This window comes from Lethenteron reissneri, chromosome 50 (genome assembly GCF_015708825.2).
Source record: "Lethenteron reissneri isolate LAM-NWPU_2019-01 chromosome 50, ASM1570882v1, whole genome shotgun sequence".
Lineage (NCBI taxonomy): Eukaryota > Metazoa > Chordata > Hyperoartia > Petromyzontiformes > Petromyzontidae > Lethenteron > Lethenteron reissneri.
The window spans coordinates 5,747,921-5,766,826 of NC_083828.1; the positions used below are offsets into that span (position 1 = coordinate 5,747,921).

The following is an 18,906-nucleotide window of genomic DNA, read 5'->3' on the forward strand; positions in this document are numbered from 1 at the left end:
TGGGTTTTCCCTTTTTAGGGCATTCTCGCGCGTGCGTGCGCTCGGTGTGTGTGCGCGTGAATACAATTACAGAACACTCAGGCTCATAAAAAGTTATAATTATTTTAAAAAAATCATAATTTAATTGTACGTATATAGATATTCAATTATAATTAAATTATATTATACATCATAATCATACTCACATTATAATTACGGTATCATTATCAAAATGAACACTTAGGAAAATTAACAGTTAGGAAATTTTACATTTACGAAAATTATAGAACACTTAGGCTTGCTCGAACGTTGGAGCACATTTTTACTTAATAAAAAGAAATTATATACACGCGTAACATTTTTAGTCAAATCGAAAAAAAATGTCTTCTCTCTTCCCGAATTCGTTTCAAACGTCGTTGTCTTGTGGTTGTTGTTGTTTGACTTGCATCCCACTGGGATATTTGCACAGGGTTGGTGTACTGGTGATTTTTTCGGCAATATTTTGCTGTCTTTTCTTGGATTTTCTGTTTGCACATAGTCACTTTAAGATGTTTTCTTGTTCATGTTTTTGTTTTTTGTTTGTTGCGGTTGCACCCGATTCAAGAGCCGAATGGCTCACAGGGCTATACCTAATAAATTAACTTTGAACTTTGAACTTTGCTTATCGGCGCCGTTGGCATGATAATCCGTTTGGAAATCTTGCCGAGCGAGTGAATCTCCGAAGCGTGTCAGAGATTGGCCTGGCGATAGATTTTTTTTTTAGTTCATCACAAGACTCCGAAATAAAATCGTTCAGGTGGAAGCAATTTACCTGCGGCACCTGCGCGGAGGAGATGTCCAGAGTGTCCCAGCTGACGACGGGAGCCGGGTGTCCCGACACGTTGCACGTGACCGACACGGCGTCGCCCTCCCGCGCCACCACCGTCTCTCGGTCCAACTTCACCTCCGGCAGTTCTGGAATCGAGCGCTGCCCGTTAAATACGCCGCCGGACAAAGAAAGCCGACGGGGCCCCGACTCCGATCTCCCCGATGGCGGCCGATGTCGTCCGCGGCGAGCGAGCGAGTGATAATTCGAACCGGTCCCCGGGCGGGCCTTCCCCTAGTGCGACCAAGCCTTGAAAAGGGGGGTACCCGATGCAGCGTGAAAATATCGCAACTCGGTGTGGCAAAAGTGGCCGGGCGTGCGGTGTTGTTATCATCACGCCAGCATCGGCAGGCCGCTCTCACTAACCGCGCTTGTCCCAGCAGTCTACGGAGGCTATCCAGCAGACCTTTGCCTATGGCAGCCCAACACGTTGTACAGCTCGTGCCTCGTGCTGTCCCGGCGCGGCGCCCGACGTTTCGTTCCACGCGCCCCGGGAGCTTCTTCAGGAGTTCGGCGCGTGAAGCGGAACGTCGGACCCTCGTGGCGACGAGCGCGCGGGCACAACCCAGAGGGCACGCCGAAGAGCGGCAGAGTTGTGACGCCAGCCTAGCGGGGGGTGGTGCGTTTATTGGTGGATTTTTCCCAAGGTCAACTGAAGGGGTGGACATCACCTAAGCTCGTGGCGCTTGCATGAACGAGACTGTGACTTTGAATCTCATTCCACTTCTTCTTCCAACAGCAGGCCGGGGCTGTGTGTACGCACGCCTGGCACGCTTGACCGCTTGTAAGTTCATGCGCGCGCGTGTGTGCGCGTGCGCAATCTGGCTTGTGTGTGTACCAGCAAATACAATGGCAGATCCCTCCTCGTAGCCCCAAAAACTGTTGGGGCGAATGCTGTTAGCGAGCACCTATGAGTGCCGCTTACGGTGGATGAGCGAGGCGGTGCAGCTGACGCCACCAGTTATTTACATTCGGACATGTACGTATGTTGCATGTATGTTGAACGCAGCCAACCGTGCAAATCAGAGGTGCGGGGGAAGGACAACAAACTCAGCAAACAAAAAGCAGTTGTAAAGAAATTAGCTTTCGATCTCGATGATTTAAAAGTGCACAGCTCCAATGGCTTCCTGATATCGGCCGCAGAAGGTGCGTCTGAAAAAAGCGACCGTCTTTCTTCGATGGCGAGCCATAAGCCGCTACGAACCGATTCCCGCTCATGGCCAGCACCGGTGACGATGATCTGGGCCGGTCTTGGGCCTCCCCTAGGTCGACTCAGCCTCAAATGAGTACCAGATTCGGTGTATAAACATGCCCACTGGGCGGCAGACAAAGGCAGCCGGGCATGGTGCTGGCCACTCACCGGCCTTCATAGGCGCTACTCGCTAACAGCACGGACGGAAGAACGTTCCAGACGGCCGCAGAACGCACGTCTGAAAAAAGCGCGTGGCGTGGCCAAACAACGACAAAAATTAAATAACCACTACACGCCGAGCCTAGTAGGGCCCCCCCCCCTCCTCCCCCCCCCCCCCCCCCACCGCCACGTAACGAGCTGGCCCTGTCTCACGGCAGTAGTTGATCTGCATGTCGACGAGGCGGACGGTGATGTTGCGGTCGGGCGCCCAGCACGTGAGTCGTTGGCGCGCCAGGCCGGCCCTGTTCGCCCTCTGCATGTGCTGCAGCCAGCGCAGGGCGCACGAGCACTGGAAGGGGTTCCCCGTCAGTACCCTGCAACAACGCGGCACACCAGCAACAGCAACGAGCGACAAAGAAAAAAAGGAAAAGTGGTTAAGAGATAGTCACTTTAGCCCACTTCAGCAATTGTTTCTTGCTGTGGTTGTCCCACCTGATGACGGACGCTTGTGTTGCGCCCGAAACGTCGTGATTTGTTATTTTTATTTCTATTATTATTATTTCTATCATTTTATTATTTAGTTTTATTATTTATTTTTACCTACGTGACTTTACCGAAAAAAACCTAAGAGAATGAATCCTCGCAGTCACGAAAGCTTCAAATCTAGAATTAAGAGATACTCCTTCTTGGTTCTTTCGGTAAAGTCACGTAGAAGGGAAATAATAAAATAATAAAAATAAAACATAATAAAATAATTCTCACGACGTTTCGGCCACAACGCAAGCAGCCGTCCTCGGGTGAAGACCAGGTCTGTCGGGCAGACAGCGTCTGAATGAAACACCACCACGCTTGGAGCGTATATTTAAGCTTAGAGTCGCGGCACGTCGAAACGTCTTGAGAATTATTTTATTATGTTTTATTTTTATTATATTTTTACTTCCCTTCTACGTGACTTCGCCGAAAGAACCAAAAATATGAATCCCTGCAGTCACGAAAGCTTCAAATCTAGAATGAAGAGATACTAGTTCAGGTTTCAGATGTCGCTCGACACCGATGTTGCCCATGTCCGGGAGTCGAACCGAGGTCGCCGGGTTGATAGCGCGGGGGGACCTAACCACTGCCTACCGCTGCTCCCACAGTAACAAATACAAAGATCCCCCCCCCCCCCCCCCCCGTGTAGCCTTTCACAGACTGTTGGGTCAAGTGCTGTTCGCGAACCGCCTATGATGGCCGGCGTGGCGCACGAGAGCGGTGGGAGGCCAACACCATTGCTGGCCGCCTTTGTCTCCCCAGTACACAGCGCACCAAGGTACACAATTCGAGGCCGAGCCTGGGGCATGTTCCCGGAAACCTGTTCACATATTCGCTGCCGCTGTCGTTGATCGTGTGCGGGAATAGATATTGGCTCGACCGGGGTTCGGAGCGCAGCCTTAATCTAAGTTGTCTTATGGTTGTTGTTGTTGTTGTTTGACTTGCATCCCACTGGGATTTTTGTACACAGCGTTGGTGTACGGTGTTTTTTTCTGCAATATTTTGCTGTCTTTTCTTGGATTTTCTGTTTGCACTTAGTCACATATTCACTTTAAGATGTTTTTTGTTCATGTTTTTGTTATTTGTTTGTTGCGGTTGCACCCGATTCAAGAGCCGAATGGCTCACAGGGCTATACCTAATAAATGAACTTGAACTTGAACTGGTTGTCGCGGCTGAGCGGACTTCGGGTGAGCAGAGAACATGCCTGATACCGGCACTCCGCTCTGCTGCCCTACGCCGAGTGGATTTCAAACGCAGGCGAGGGCTACAAAGGTAGGTGGGCGAATAGTGAAATGTTAATGGTAAGAGGTGGGTAATTAATGACTCGGCAAGGGATAAAAGTGGGTAATGAGTAAATGGGCAACACATAAAATAATGCGATGGCGTTGTGTTGTTGTTGGTGTGGTTCTATTACCATTTTGAAATGCAGTAACTGTCTGGCTTTTTCCGCTTTCAAGACCATCCACCCGCTGTTCTCTTTGAATGGATCTCCAACTAATTTAAAAGTTGTTACGTTTTACGTTATTTTTTTGTGTGACACGGATGATCGTCCCGTGTAGCCATCCTGCCCTGCCATTATACCCATGGGAGATCCGTGGTGCTGCGTGAGCCACCGCAGGCAGACAGCAGCAACAGCGGCAACAAAGACACAAAACAAAAAAAGACATCGCGACTTTGCAAAGAATGAGTACGGGGGTCTTGAAGGAATATTGTACAACTCGCAAAAGACGGGGTGAATAACAGTCGTGAGCAAAACGTGCGCTTGTCAAACAAAACAAATCAGTGCAATTCTAAGATGAAACGGCGAGGCACAGGTGAAAGTAAGCTCTACATTTTAGTAGAACAGCGACGTAGACACACACACGTCGAAAACGATGGGGCATACGTGGGAGCAAGGCCGTAATTAGAATATATATTGGGGGACACAATATTCAAATACGCTGAAAATGCCCCCCCCCCCAATATACTGCTATAAAATAGATTTCTGTGTATGTGATTGTGATTATGGTTGTACTTGATTAATCCCTAATCTCTGCCATTACATACAACGAAACAAGAAAAGAAAAAAATAGAAAAAACAGAGCAATGTAATACAATACACTATTAGACATTATTGTAAAAAAAAGTCCATCCTATCTGTTCGTGATTATTTTTTTATATTTTAGGCAGGAAATGTCAGGAAATTCTTTTCAAATTTAGATTTTTTTCTGGGGGGGGGGGGGGGGGACCCCCACACCCCCTAGAAGATTTGCCCCCCCTCAATGTTGACTCCATGGCTATGGCCTTGCGTGGGAGCAATTCATTGGTGGAGTGGCCACTGCATCCCTGCCGGTATTCCTAACCTAGTGGAGAATCACAAGTCCTCTGCAAAGTTTTTGACCGTAATTGCGAGCAATGAGATATATATATATTACACATAAGCCGCTCGCAACGCACTTCTGAGGACCTCAAGGGCACTTTCTGTCTGGATTACTGCCCACGTTTAAAATGCATGCACGCGTGCGTATGTACGTTTGTATTATATATACATATATCTCCCATCAAATAGTCTCAATAATTACATTTATCAAAACTGGAAGTCGGTGCCAGAGAAAATACTCATTTATTTTATTTTTTCCCTCCCTCCACTGGTCCTGCTGGATAACCAGACTCAGCCCAGCACGTCAATCACCCCGGCGTCATCCCCGCAACGGAAAATTGACCTCGAGTCATGGACTGGGGAAACTTTTTTTTGTCCCTTTTATTATTTAAAGGGAGGCGTCTAACTGGGCTATGAGATGGACTTTTGGCATAGCGTGGTTAAAGCGGGCACTTCAATTCATCCTCTCTTCTCTCATTTGAAGCTAATTTGTGAAATGAATAAAAACAAATCACAGCGCCATTCAGGAAAGTGAATTAAAATTCGGCAATCTGAAGGTTGACCCTTGAGCCTTGGCATTCTCAAGACCAAGTGGGGCACACATCCACACCCAAGCCCTTTAGCGGATGATTATTTACTGTGGTTTAGATTTAGCTCCATTGTTGCATTTAATCATTGTAATTTGATAGGTGTGGGAATTTCCAAGCATATTGTAATATGTTTAATGGGCGTGAGTGAGTGATGTGTGCGTGCGTACACGCGTGTGTGGAAATGATTCGTGATTCAGTGGCCAGATAGATTCAATATAAAAAATATAGCACTCTTGATAAGTAGAAACATTAAAAGTCAATACATCATTTAGACCAAAAGCCCTATAACGTTGACCATTTTTTGCATTAGCTTATACTGCGTATGTGACTGTGTGTACGTACGTGTGTGTGCATGTATGGGATCAGTGGTAGTGTAGTGATGAGCCGGCTGCACTACAAACCCGACGACCCGAGTTCGATTCCCGCTCACGGCCAACACCAGTGATGATTATCTGAACCAGTCCTGAGCCTCTCCTAGATCGACTCAGCTTCAAATGAGCAACTTGTGCGGTGTGTAAACTTCGCCACTGGGGAGACAAAGGCGGTCGGGCGTGGTTCTGGCCGCCCACCCCCCTCGTGTGCCGTGCGGGTCTTCATAGGTGCTCGCAAATAGCACTTTCCCCGACAGTCTGCTTTAGGCTATATGGGGGGATCTTTGTCTTTGAATATGAAAACACCAACACAACTTCTTGGAATAAAAAATTAGGAACGATCGGTGGCACAGTGGTTAGCTCACTATGATCCCGGCCACCTGATTTCAATTTGGCTCGCATCAGTGGCGAGCTCAACGCTTCAACCATCCCACACCGAACAGTGTGGAGAAGTATGGTCAAATACCTCCCCCGTGACATACATCTGAAGTGTCAGGTCAAAGGTTTTACCTCTAGATCTGTGCTTTTTTAAAATCCTTTATATTAAGTTCGCTTGCTTGCTTGCTTGCGTGCTTGCGTGCTTGCTTGCTTGCTTACGACCGTGCAAATATTTCGGTAGTTTTTTAACCCACTTCCCGTGATCCAATCGAGCTGACATTTTGCACACAGACTCGTTGTGCGAGACAATTAATGTTCGTGAAATTTTTTTCCCAAAATTTTACACTGTTTAGGGAAAACAAATTAAATATTTAATTATCAATTGCTTAATACTGGCAGACAATCATCTGACCCATGGGTGGCAGCCATCTCAAGCCAGAGGACGAGAGGACTCTAGCCGCCACGCATATAAAGGATGTATAGTGAAATACTTTGTTTTTACGGGTTATACTTATTTGTTTGTTTAGTTTGTTGCCCTTCCACCCCGCACACTCCGATGAGCACGGCGGTTGGCTAGGTACGGTGCGAAAGAAGTTCAATAGTCCACACTGTATGACGAACGCCGTTCGGTGAGGCCATCATCCAGCAGTGGAACGGCACGCAGAGGGCCGTTAAACTACTCCATCGGAGGCCAGCGCACCGCGGGTTAAGTGAGAATGCCGGTTTCTTGCGACGTGCCCTCGCAAAGGCTCGGCCACGTGGTGTGATTGATGGCGCTAATTTGAATTGCGCTGGCAGATTGTCTCTCCGCTGTAATTGATTCAATTTGGGCACCACCTACAAGTCAGGGACTTTGGGTTTCATTTGGTGCCACCACTTTCTGGCTCCTCTGATGTCCCCGTAAATGTGACGGGGCATTATCGGCGCAACAGTTCAGCAATGCGGGGGGGGGGGGGGGGCACTTTTATTGTTACGTGACGCCAAAAATAATTTATTTATTTAGTTCCCCAAAGTCATCAGTTGGGCACAACGGCATCTCATTCCACTCGTGATTTTCTCGGTATTTGAAAATAATTATGAAAGAAAATTAATAATCGCTTATTAGCGAGGTGTAAATTTCATTACGCTTAAAGGGGGGAGTTGATGCCGCAGTAAACACGCTGGCGCCGTGAAGGGCACATTCTACAAACGGGGACCTTTTTATCACTAATCGTTGTCCAGGAGCGTTAAAATGCAAAGATTAACGTCCGATCCATGAGCACTTGATTCCACGAGTTCAATCCGTTCTCCTATAACGTGTACTTTCATAACGCGAATTGGATATATCGCGATGAATGTATTACGGAACACAGTTTTCCTAACGCGAGATGGGAATTGGATGTAACGAGATTGAGCGAACGGAAGTACGTCTCGCGAGTAGGAATACGCAGTTGTTGGGTTGTACGGCTGTCTTGACATAGCGTCGGACAAGGCATTGAGATGCTGCTGGATGCTTCTAGATGCTACCCACGCACCTCAGTCTTTGTTCAGCCTGCGTACGCATCTCACGTGTTATCGCGCGGACTGTGCTTTACCCCCCATGCATTAGACATCATCTATTATAACGCGGTGTTTTTCAGTAACGCAACTCCTGCCGCCGCGTTATCGGAGAACACAAATGCACGTGTAGGCATACACGTCCTACGTACTATCACGTGTTCACGTCTTCAAGTCACAGCCAGTACGTAGGACGTGTATGCCTACACGTGCATTTGTATGGCGTGTTCTCCGATAACGCGGCGGCAGGAATGGTGCTGCCATTCACCGGATTCGTGACACTGAGTCACGACAATTCGTCCACTCGCCGCCGGTGGGCGTGGCTCCTTCCAAGTACAGGGACTCCTCTACTTACGAACATTCGACTTACGACCTTTCAGAGATACGAACAAACCTGTCTGTATGTCCAGTTGCCTGTTTTCGAGATGTTATGTAATTTCAACTGTGGCGGCGTCTACATTTATAGAAAATGAAGAAGCAATGCCATCTACATCTACAGGAGATTACACCATTTTTAAAGCCATTCCCCGTGTTTAATGTACATGCCGTACAACAGGAGTAAAGTTGGACTTAATGATTAATCGACTTGCGAACAGACGTCTGGAATCTAACGCGTTCGTAAGTAGAGGAGTCCCTGTGTCTGTTAGCTTGGCCGCCTTTGTCTCTCCCCACCGCTGGTATTGCTCAGGTCACAGGACGACGCAGCTGAGCAGAACTTGTAAACAACACCAAGGGCAGCATCGGCAGGGGTAGCATCAGTAGCAGTGGCAACAGTATCAACAGGAGGAACAGCAGTATCAGCAAACGTTTGCCACTAAATGGCGGTGATGTTATCCTTTGTGCTTTAGCAAAGCTGAATGTGTGTGCTCTATCCACTGCCGGAATTTTAAATGTGTGTTTAAATACTCTCTTGCCCCGTGGTATATACAAAGACAAAGATCCCCCGTGTAGCCTTAACAGACTGTAGGGGCAAGTGCTGTTAGCGAGCACCTATAAATGGCGGCACGGCACACGAGGGAGTCGGTGAACAACACCACGCCCGGTCGACTTTGTCGCCCTTGTGACCATGCGTACACATCGCACCAGGCACTCATTTGAGGCTCAGTCGATCTAGGGGAGGCCCAGAACCGGTTCAGATAATCGTCACCACCGGTGTTGGCCGTGAGCGGGAATCGAACCCGGGTCGCCAGGTTTATAGCGCGGCGCGCTAACCGCTACACTACCGCTCCCTACATACATATACACATGTGAAAAAATATACACACGGAAAAAATATAGGTGCTGTTAGTGACCACCTATTTAGGCCCCGCATGCATCGACGTAAGCCAACAACCAACCACATGTCCATAGCGCCTTTGCCACTCCAGTACCAATGTTCACAGGCTGCACAATGTCCAGCACTCACTCTTGTCTTATCATATATTTACAGAGCGCCCCGGCTCAAGGCACTTCGCGTGGTTTTAAAAAGCGGTAACGTGAAACGGAGTGGTTTCGATGGCGGGTGGCGGGGGGTTGCAAGGGCAGAGGATTGAATGACCGTCACAGAGGTCACGTGGGGGTCACAGAATCAGAATATCACACAAGAGCAGTGCTCCTGGGAAGCCCTCGTGAACTCCGCGATGGGGAAAGTGCTCACGAAGAAGGCACTGCCGTTAACACAATCAGAATATGCATTCATACTGGACGAATCCGAGAAGCTATGAAGTTATTTTTTACATATATCCAGTCAGGGCACGGGGTCAAAACGTTACAACAAACAAGCAGTACAGATAATACGATGGGAGTGAAAAATTATAGGAGGGGTAAACACATCACTTTAAAAAATATATACAAATACAATTAAACCATTTTTTTTATTGCCAGGTAAAGCCCACTGAGGTATTCACTTCTTTTTCAGGAGTGACCTCACCACAAATGATAGCTCAACAAAGTACGCCAATCATCGTGTGGAAATTTATAGCAGCGAAATCATCTAAATAATGTGAATGCACGTTTCTAAATGTGGAGGGAAAATGTCACGAAAGGGCATTCAGATATATTGCCACTGATGTTATGTGTACAGGGCCGGGAAAGAGGTTGCTGGGGGCTTTGTAGTTCAGTGCTGCTCACCACTGCGCCACCGCGCACCTCACACACACGCATTAATGTGGTAAATTAATGACGCTCATGATGGCTGTGTGCAAGCAAAAATGTAAATGAATCGGAAAACTAAATTTGGTTTAATAAAGACAGTAATTTAGGCTTCACAAAGCTTTCTTAAAATGATATTTAAATCAATCACTGTGGAGCTGGGCACGGCACACCACGAGATTGTTTACCACAAGTTTAACCTCTAGTTTGTTAACGCAATTGTGCATGGGACGTATTTTACTGTGTGGGTAATGGTCCCCACCCTGGACTTGCCATTCAGAAATCGCCGGTTCGATTCCAACTCTGGGCACGGCCGTTGAAACATTATGGGACAATATTTTAAATTCCGTTCAGCCAGCGGTCTAAAGGGGTTCAACCTGAAGTTAGTAAGGCGATTTTTCTCGAGTTAATTGCATCCCCAGCGTTTGGCATTGCTGCTGCATTGGCATTGTGGCTTCATTGGCATTGTTGCTGTTTTGTTGTTGCATCCTCCACCCATCCCCCGTGCATCCCCAGCTCTCTCAGCCTCCCACGTCCAGCCCCGCCCACTTCCCCCCGTCCTAGCTTCATGTCTCCCTCTTCAAGCGTCCACGCAACGCTCCCCTCTCCCTACCCCCCTCCCTTGCCCCTCCCCCCTCTCTTACCTATATGTAGGGGTGTTAAAGAGAGGGCCCGTTATGCATGGCAGCCTATGGAAAACAAACACAGTGGGCGGGGCTACGTAAGTGCACGAGCAAGTGCCCTCTACGACGTCCGAGCCAGACACCCTGGGGGGGGCTGGTTCGAACGTTATGATCCCCCGGGGCCCCACCCCTCAGGGAGGGGTTGGGTATAAAAGGGGATGTTGAAAGGGCTCAAGGCAGTTATGTTTAAGCTAAGGGAAGAAGATTGAAGACGTCTTAGATAGAGCCCTGGACTCCCCTGGTTCGATGTCCTTTTCAGGGCCGGACAGGATTGAGCCAGCGGCGTGGTCCCGAAAGCCAGAGCCGGTGCTCTTGTAAGAGCTGGTCTGGAACTCCGGGTACCGGGCCCGACTTACCAGTGTCGGGCCAGTTAGCCTCCCCTAGCCCATTAGTGGAGGATTCGGGGCTAGGACAGAGTTAGCTAGGGGTGTATCCCGAGTTATACGGGTGAGGGGGCCGATACCCCCTCGAGAGTGTATATGCCCACTGTCATATTGTGAATAAACATACGTGTGCCTCAACCTCGGCGTCAAGCGTCCTCACCGGTACTTCAACTGGTGTCAGAAGTAATTCGAACATGGACACGCGGAAAACAGCGCGGGCCAAAGTACCGCAGGAGGAAGACACTGCCGAGATCGTCGAGCCCGAGACGGCTCCACAAGACAAGGTGCAGCCGGGGCCTGACGCCTCCTTACCGGGGCATCGAAATGAAGAGGGGCCGCAGCCAGACGCGTTACGGCTGGCTCACGGGAGGCTGGCGGAGCTGCTGTATGCCGCTGCCGCCACGCTGGAGACCATCACGCGACTGGGGGCCGGTGATCCAACACGGGGCGAGGCGAGCCAACGACCAGGGCGCCTTCCCGCCATTTCGGAGCAGTCCGAATTTGAAATTCCCGCCATCGACGCTACAGCTGTTCGGGGCGTGGCCAGCCTAGACATCCACTCCGACATCGCCGTCGCTGAAGCTGCAACGTCATCACAACCGCGACAGGCGATCCCATCGGCCGCTCGCACCGACGCACAGCCGAGTGGTGGTGACATCAGCCTGCGGGAGTCTACAACGAGCGCTGCGCTTCATCAGAGACTGCCCCCGCTGAAGGAGTTCATCGGCGCGGAGGGGGACTGGGCCGGTTTCCGCCGACGTTTCCTCGCCCATCAGGAGATGGCGAAATGGTCCGATGAGGAGGCTCTCTGCGCGCTGCCGGCGCTCCTCGACGGCGACGCGCTCGCCGCCCTCACATCGGCGCCGAGAGAGAAGCGGTCTACGTTACCGATGGCACTACAGCTGCTGGGCGGGGTCTATGGACCATCGGCTGAATGCCGACAGCAATTTTACGACCGCAAGCGGGGTGAGAAGGAGTCGCCCCTAGCATATCGGACGAGCCTCCTGGCGATGGCTAAGTCGGCCTTCCCTCGTATGGACGACGACGGCGTGGACGCTATGGTCACGGAGAAAATCCTCCTCCTGGCTGACGACCTTGACATCGCTGTGGTCGCGCAGGAGGACGCGGAGATGACATCGCTCCAGGCGGCAAGGCTCCTCCACGCCAACCTCCTGTCGCTCCGGCGGAAAGCCAGCAGAGCATCGACGGGGCGTGCGGTGGCTGCAGCCACCCTTCCGACGGAGGAGCTCTACGCCGTCGACCACCGACGGCAACAGGCGACGGGAGCACGGTCGGGCCGGGACGGGTCGGGCCGTTCCGACCATCCGTCACCTCCGACGGCGCTCCCGCGGTGTTTTAACTGCGGCGTCCGGGGCCACGTCGCCTCGGGGTGCCGCTCTCCTCGTCAGCGTGGGACGACACCTCAACGGGACGACGGGCCTCATCACAAGCTCCACCATCATAACCCGGCGAGTCGCGGCACCCCACACGTTTGGCACTCAAACACCGCAACGAGAGGGGGGCCGATATCGCGCACCATCGCACCATCACGCACCACTCCGGGTACTCATATCGAACCCGGCCAGTGGTCCGTGCTGGCCGATCGTGTGATAGCCGCATCGTCGGGGTCGTCGGCCGTTGTGGGGCACATCGACGGGGTTGAAGTGCGCATCCTGGTCGATACGGGAGCATCGGCGACCATTATTTCGGAGTTAATTTACAATATTCTCCCTGTCCGGAGCCGTCCTTTGATGCCTGTTAACGTACCATTCTATGCGGCTAACGGGGGCTCACTTGGCATCATCGGACAAATTCGTGCCCAAATTTGTATTGGGGAAATTAAATTGTCTGGGCCGATTTTTGTTTCCTCCTCGCTGGCGGTTCCGTGCCTGCTGGGGACGGACTTCCTGGCCAAAATGCCGATTAGGATATTAATCGACCAGGGATGTATTGAGCTCCCGTCGGGCAGACGTATGGCGTTTTTGCCATCGCCAGTTACGACTCGGACGGCGTTCGCGACGGTGCCGGCATTCGTAGAGAGAACGGTGCGCGTCCCTCCGGGGGCGCAAATGTTGATTCCTTTGAAACTTCGGCGGCCCTTCGCTAAGGGTACCGGGGCCCAAGGGGTTCTGTTGGGGCCGCTTAGGGCCGGGGTTAGTGGACCTCATTTACTCCCGGCCCAGACCATAGTAAGAGGGGACGGTGAACCCTTCATCGCGGTCCTCAATGTGGGCTCGCAGGCGGTGGTGGTCCCACAGGGGACCGTGCTTGCTCACGCAACGCCGGTGCCATGTGAGGAACCCGTCGCAAATCACGTCAGCGTTGTCCCTGCGTCGCGACCGCATTCGGACAGCGATGAAGGGTGGCTCGAGGCACTTTGTGCGGGATCGACGGACCTGTCAGATTCAGAGCGTCAACAACTTAAAACACTACTGCGGGAATTTTCCGACGTTTTTAGTCGGAATAAATACGATTTGGGTTGTACTCACCTGCTGCGTCACCATATTGACACGGGTGACAGCGCGCCAATTCGCCAAAATCCGTTTCGGTTGAGTCCTGCCGAAAAGGACCATGTCAAATCGGCTATTGATGACATGTTGGCCGCCGACATCATTTCTCCGTCCACCAGCCCTTGGGGAGCGCCGATTGTCCTGGTTAAAAAGCAGGACGGATCATTGCGGTTTTGCGTTGATTTTCGGCGCCTTAACAAAATTTCGGTTGCCGACGCATACCCGCTCCCTCGGATGGATGAATCGCTGGACGCCTTGGCGGGAGCGCGATTCTTTTCCACACTCGATTTACTTTCGGGATTCTGGCAGCTTCCTCTGGACGATGATTCAAAGCCTAAAACTGCTTTCGGTACACCGCACGGCCTGTTCCAATTCAACCGGTTGCCGATGGGCTTACACTCAGCGCCGGCAACTTTCCAGCGTTTGATGGAATTGGTTTTGGCTGGATTGCAATGGGAGTCGTGCCTCATTTATTTGGATGACGTTATCGTCTTTGGTAAAACTTTTGATGAACATCTCCAGAGGTTGCGGGCGGTTTTCCTAAAGATGCGGGCTGCTAATTTGAAATTCAAACCCCAAAAATGCCATTTGTTGCGCGATTCGGTGCGTTATTTGGGGCACATCGTGGGACGCTCAGGTATTGCTACCGATCCCGCCAAAATGCAGTGTGTCAGCTCCTGGCCGACTTCCACCTCGGTGGGAGAGGTCAGGAGTTTCATTGGGTTCGCGTCGTATTACCGACGGTTCGTCGCTGATTTTGCGACAATTGCAAAACCCCTGCACGCTTTAACATCTAAAGGGGTTCGATTCCACTGGGGTCAAGAGGAGGAGGCTGCTTTCTGCTCCCTTCGGGACGCCCTGGTAAAAGCTCCTCCCTTGGTTTACCCAGATTTTTCTAAGCCCTTTTTGCTCGACACCGATGCGAGCAACACGGGTATTGGGGGTGTGCTTTCCCAGGTGGTTGATGGCGTGGAACGGGTGGTCGCGTACGGTAGTCGGGTGTTGTCTCCTGCGGAGCAAAGATATTGTGTCACCCGTAGGGAACTGTTGGCAATTGTCTATTTCATCCAACAGTATCGCCCATATCTGTACGGTCGGCATTTCACCGTCCGCACAGATCATGCGGCACTACAGTATGCCCTGCGAGTTCAACAACCATCGGGACAGTTGTCTCGATGGTTGGAGGTTCTCCAGGACTTTTATTTTGAAACCACCTACCGTAAGGGCGTTCGCCATACGAATGCGGACGCTCTGTCGCGCATGCCAACCACCTCCGAATGTGCATGCCTCCTGGGGTCGGGACGTTGCAGGCCTTCAGGGGACGCATCGGTTCCGGTCTTGGCAGCCACCGACGACGACGAAACATTAGTTACTAATTCGATCGAACAACAGGGAAGAGATTCCCTGTTGGGGTTGCCCGTCACTGAATGGGGGCGCCTCCAAATGGAGGATACCTCCCTCCTCGGGTGGCGTCGTCGCGTCGGGGGTGCTGGGCGAGTGAAGGGTGATTCGGATGCATGGGAAATGGTGCAAGGTCTGCTGATGCATTGGGACGGCAAATCCCAGCGACATCGGCTGGTGGTCCCTTCTGAGTTGCGAGGCAAGGTGGTGTGGGCCGCGCATGAGCGCCTATTACACCTGGGGACCCAAAAGACTGTTGCACTGCTACAACTTGATTTTTTTTGGCCTGGTATGACGAGGGATGTTGGGGATCTATTGGGATCATGCCCTCGGTGTGCGCAACGGAAACCGCCGGCGCGGGAGTCTAACCCGCCCTTGCAATCGATCAAAGTGTCCAGAATAAATGAGCTTGTCGCGCTGGACATTTTGGGCCCATTTCCCGCCACCCCCAGGGGCAATAGGTATTTGTTGACAGGTGTCGAGTATTTTACGCGCTGGCCTATGGCCTGGCCCCTTGCCAACCAGTCGGCAGCAGCCATCGTGGAGGCCTTTGTTCAGGGATACGTCCTGGACAAAGGTGCTCCGGAGCGGCTGCTGACCGACCAGGGCAGAAATTTTTCCGGTAAATTACTCAAACAAGTCTGTGACCTCTTAGGCACAAAGAAAATTCGTACCTCCCCGTATCACCCGCAAACTGACGGAATGGTCGAGCGCCTGCATCGCACCATTACGTCAATGATGTCACAGCAGGTCTCGGACTCGCAGACTGACTGGGACCTGCATATTCAAGGGGTCTTGGCGGCATATCGGATGGCACCCCATGCAGCTACGGGATTTTCCCCCTTTTACCTCATGTACGGTCGCGAACCCGACCCGCCTGTTCGCGCCCAGCTGCAGATCCCCGACCCGCAAGGGAAAACTAAATTGGCTGACCACGTCAAATTTAATCTGGCCAAATTAACAGAGGCGCGGGATGCTGCTATGCTAAACTCGGACCTCCGTCAAAAAGCGAATGAGCGCCTCAGGCTGGGTCGGGCGCACGTGATACAGTGGAAGCCGGGGGACAAGGCATGGTTGCACTGTCCCCAAGTGCCCCTGGCTACCTCCCCTAAGCTGGCGCGGCCGTGGCGGGGCCCTGTGGAGGTGGTCGAAGTTTTGCGACCACAGTGCGTGCGCATTAAATGGGGGAAGCGGCGATGGTTCGTGCACCCCTCTAGGTTAAAACCCCTCGTTGCGGTACACAAACCCACTTCACACATGCGTGGCCAAACGTGGGGGGGGTCGACCGTCTCATTGGGTCCGTCTCCGTCGTTCTCACCTAATGCCTTGCCGGCCGTGCCACCTCCAGGTGCATCAGGACTGACGGGCTCACGCCCGACCACCCCTCCTGAGGATGCCGACGGTCGCGCGGCATCGGATGAGGTCTCACTCCGGGACGGACAATTGCCACCTGACGGTCCGCCACCCGGGGTTACCCCGTGTGAGGGGCCCGCCGCAAGGACGCGCGCAAAAATGCGCAGACTGTTATGAGACCGGAAGATGTGTACATAGGTTGTGTTCATCGTGTGTTGTGTGGGTGGTGTGTTCCCTGCCCAGTAAATGTACATATGTTGGGTTCACCTGGTGTTGTGTGTATGGTGGGTTCCCTGCAAATTGTATATAGGTTGTTTTTTTTACGGAATTCGTATTTATTCAAGGGGGGGGGGGTGCGTCGGGTTGTTTCTCTTCTTGCTGTTGCATTTTGTTGTGTTCTTGTCATTGTTGAAAAATAGTGAGGCACACGCGCGGTCAAGGTGTAAATGCACTTTTATTGTCATTTTTGTATGTTGGCAGCCGGGACGGCTGCAAGCTATGCGGGGGGGGGGGGTGATGTAGGGGTGTTAAAGAGAGGGCCCGTTATGCATGGCAGCCTATGGAAAACAAACACAGTGGGCGGGGCTACGTAAGTGCACGAGCAAGTGCCCTCTACGACGTCCGAGCCAGACACCCTGGGGGGGGGCTGGTTCGAACGTTATGATCCCCCGGGGCCCCACCCCTCAGGGAGGGGTTGGGTATAAAAGGGGATGTTGAAAGGGCTCAAGGCAGTTATGTTTAAGCTAAGGGAAGAAGATTGAAGACGTCTTAGATAGAGCCCTGGACTCCCCTGGTTCGATGTCCTTTTCAGGGCCGGACAGGATTGAGCCAGCGGCGTGGTCCCGAAAGCCAGAGCCGGTGCTCTTGTAAGAGCTGGTCTGGAACTCCGGGTACCGGGCCCGACTTACCAGTGTCGGGCCAGTTAGCCTCCCCTAGCCCATTAGTGGAGGATTCGGGGCTAGGACAGAGTTAGCTAGGGGTGTATCCCGAGTTATACGGGTGAGGGGCCGATACCCCCTCGAGAGTGTATATGCCCACTGTCATATTGTGAATAAACATACGTGTGCCTCAACCTCGGCGTCAAGCATCCTCACCGGTACTTCATATATAACAGGGGTCGGGAACCTTTTTGACTGGGAGAGCCATAAAAGCCAAATATTTCTAAATATATTTCATTGAGAGCCATATAGTATTTTTAACGTATAATAAATTAAATATGCCTTACTTTTAATGTGACTTCTGGGCACGGGTGCCGTGACCCGATAAATTTTATCTTCAAAACTAATTTCTGTTTACTTTAAAATGACACAGTATTATTAAGCAATATCACAAGTATTTTAAAATCAGTTCCAAACTGATTTTATTTTTATTTTCTTTATTATTCTTTTTTTCAACTCAAAATTGTCTGGGAGCCATATGCCGTCACCGGAAGAGCCATATATGGCTCGCGAGCCATAGGTTCCCGACCGCTGCAATATAATCTCTTACCACGGCATCTCTCTCCCACTTCAGCAAAAACATTTCTTGCTGTGGTTTTCCCACCTGATGATGATTGCTTGTGTTGCGATCGAAACGTCGTGATTTAATTTATTTTATCTTCTTGGTTCTTTCGGTAAAATCACGTAGAAGGGAAATAATAAAATAATACAAATAAAAGATAATAAAGTATTTATATTATATTATTTTATTATATGATTTAAAAATGTTTTATTTTTATTATTTTATTATTTCTCTTCTACGTGACTTTACCGAAAGAACCAAGAAGATGAATCCCTGCAGTCACGAAAGCTTTAAATCGAAATGTAATATATTTTATTTTATACCTACGTGACTTTACCCAAAGAACCAAAGAGTATGAGTAAGGTGTGAGTAACACCACCTCTTCCAAGAGGCCTGGTGGGCGTGAAAGAGGCCAAAGGACGCTCTAGAGGGGCTCTCCGGGGCTCTGCCTCTCGAGGAAACTCTTCCACCAGCAGTGCTGTGAGCAAGAAATTGCAGGTCTGCACCTTTATTTTTTTACTTTTTTTACCTTTAAACTTACAACAACAAAAAATCATTGCGCACGCGATGCTACTAACGCAACTTATTTACACTATAGCTTACATTCGCATGGTGCGTGCCAAAGTATGTACGTTTAAATTATTACTTTGGAATTTGTTCCGGTTTTCCAGATTGATCCTAAAAATAAAATATAAAAATCTCACGATGTTTTTTTTAATTCGGTTTTATCTGAAAGTGTGACATCACCAGAAATATTGCCACAAATGTGACATCACTCCTCTGTTTTCCCGTCAACCGCGGTGTCACATTGCACCCTGGGTGATACCACTTGTGTCACTGCCAAGACACATACAATTACAGCGTAATGTACCATCCAAGAAATCCAGAAAATATCCAAAACTGCCATAAAAAATCTGATAATCTGGCTATCCGAGTTAAGAAATTGGACACCAGTGATACAGAGTGTATTGAAACACATGGCTTC

General features: G+C 50.6%; 1 protein-coding gene across 2 annotated transcripts in view; it reads right to left on the minus strand.

The window, feature by feature from the left end:
• LOC133355128 (BDNF/NT-3 growth factors receptor-like) overlaps window positions 1-18,906 on the minus strand; it is a 302,261-nt gene that overhangs the window by 181,201 nt on the left and 102,154 nt on the right. For both annotated transcript variants that reach the window (XM_061572441.1, XM_061572440.1), the window contains exons 5-6: window positions 2,409-2,569; window positions 791-933 (exon numbers count right to left, since the gene is read on the minus strand). In XM_061572441.1, the coding sequence (XP_061428425.1) occupies window positions 791-933; window positions 2,409-2,569 (304 nt within the window). The remainder of the gene's footprint in view (window positions 1-790; window positions 934-2,408; window positions 2,570-18,906) is intronic.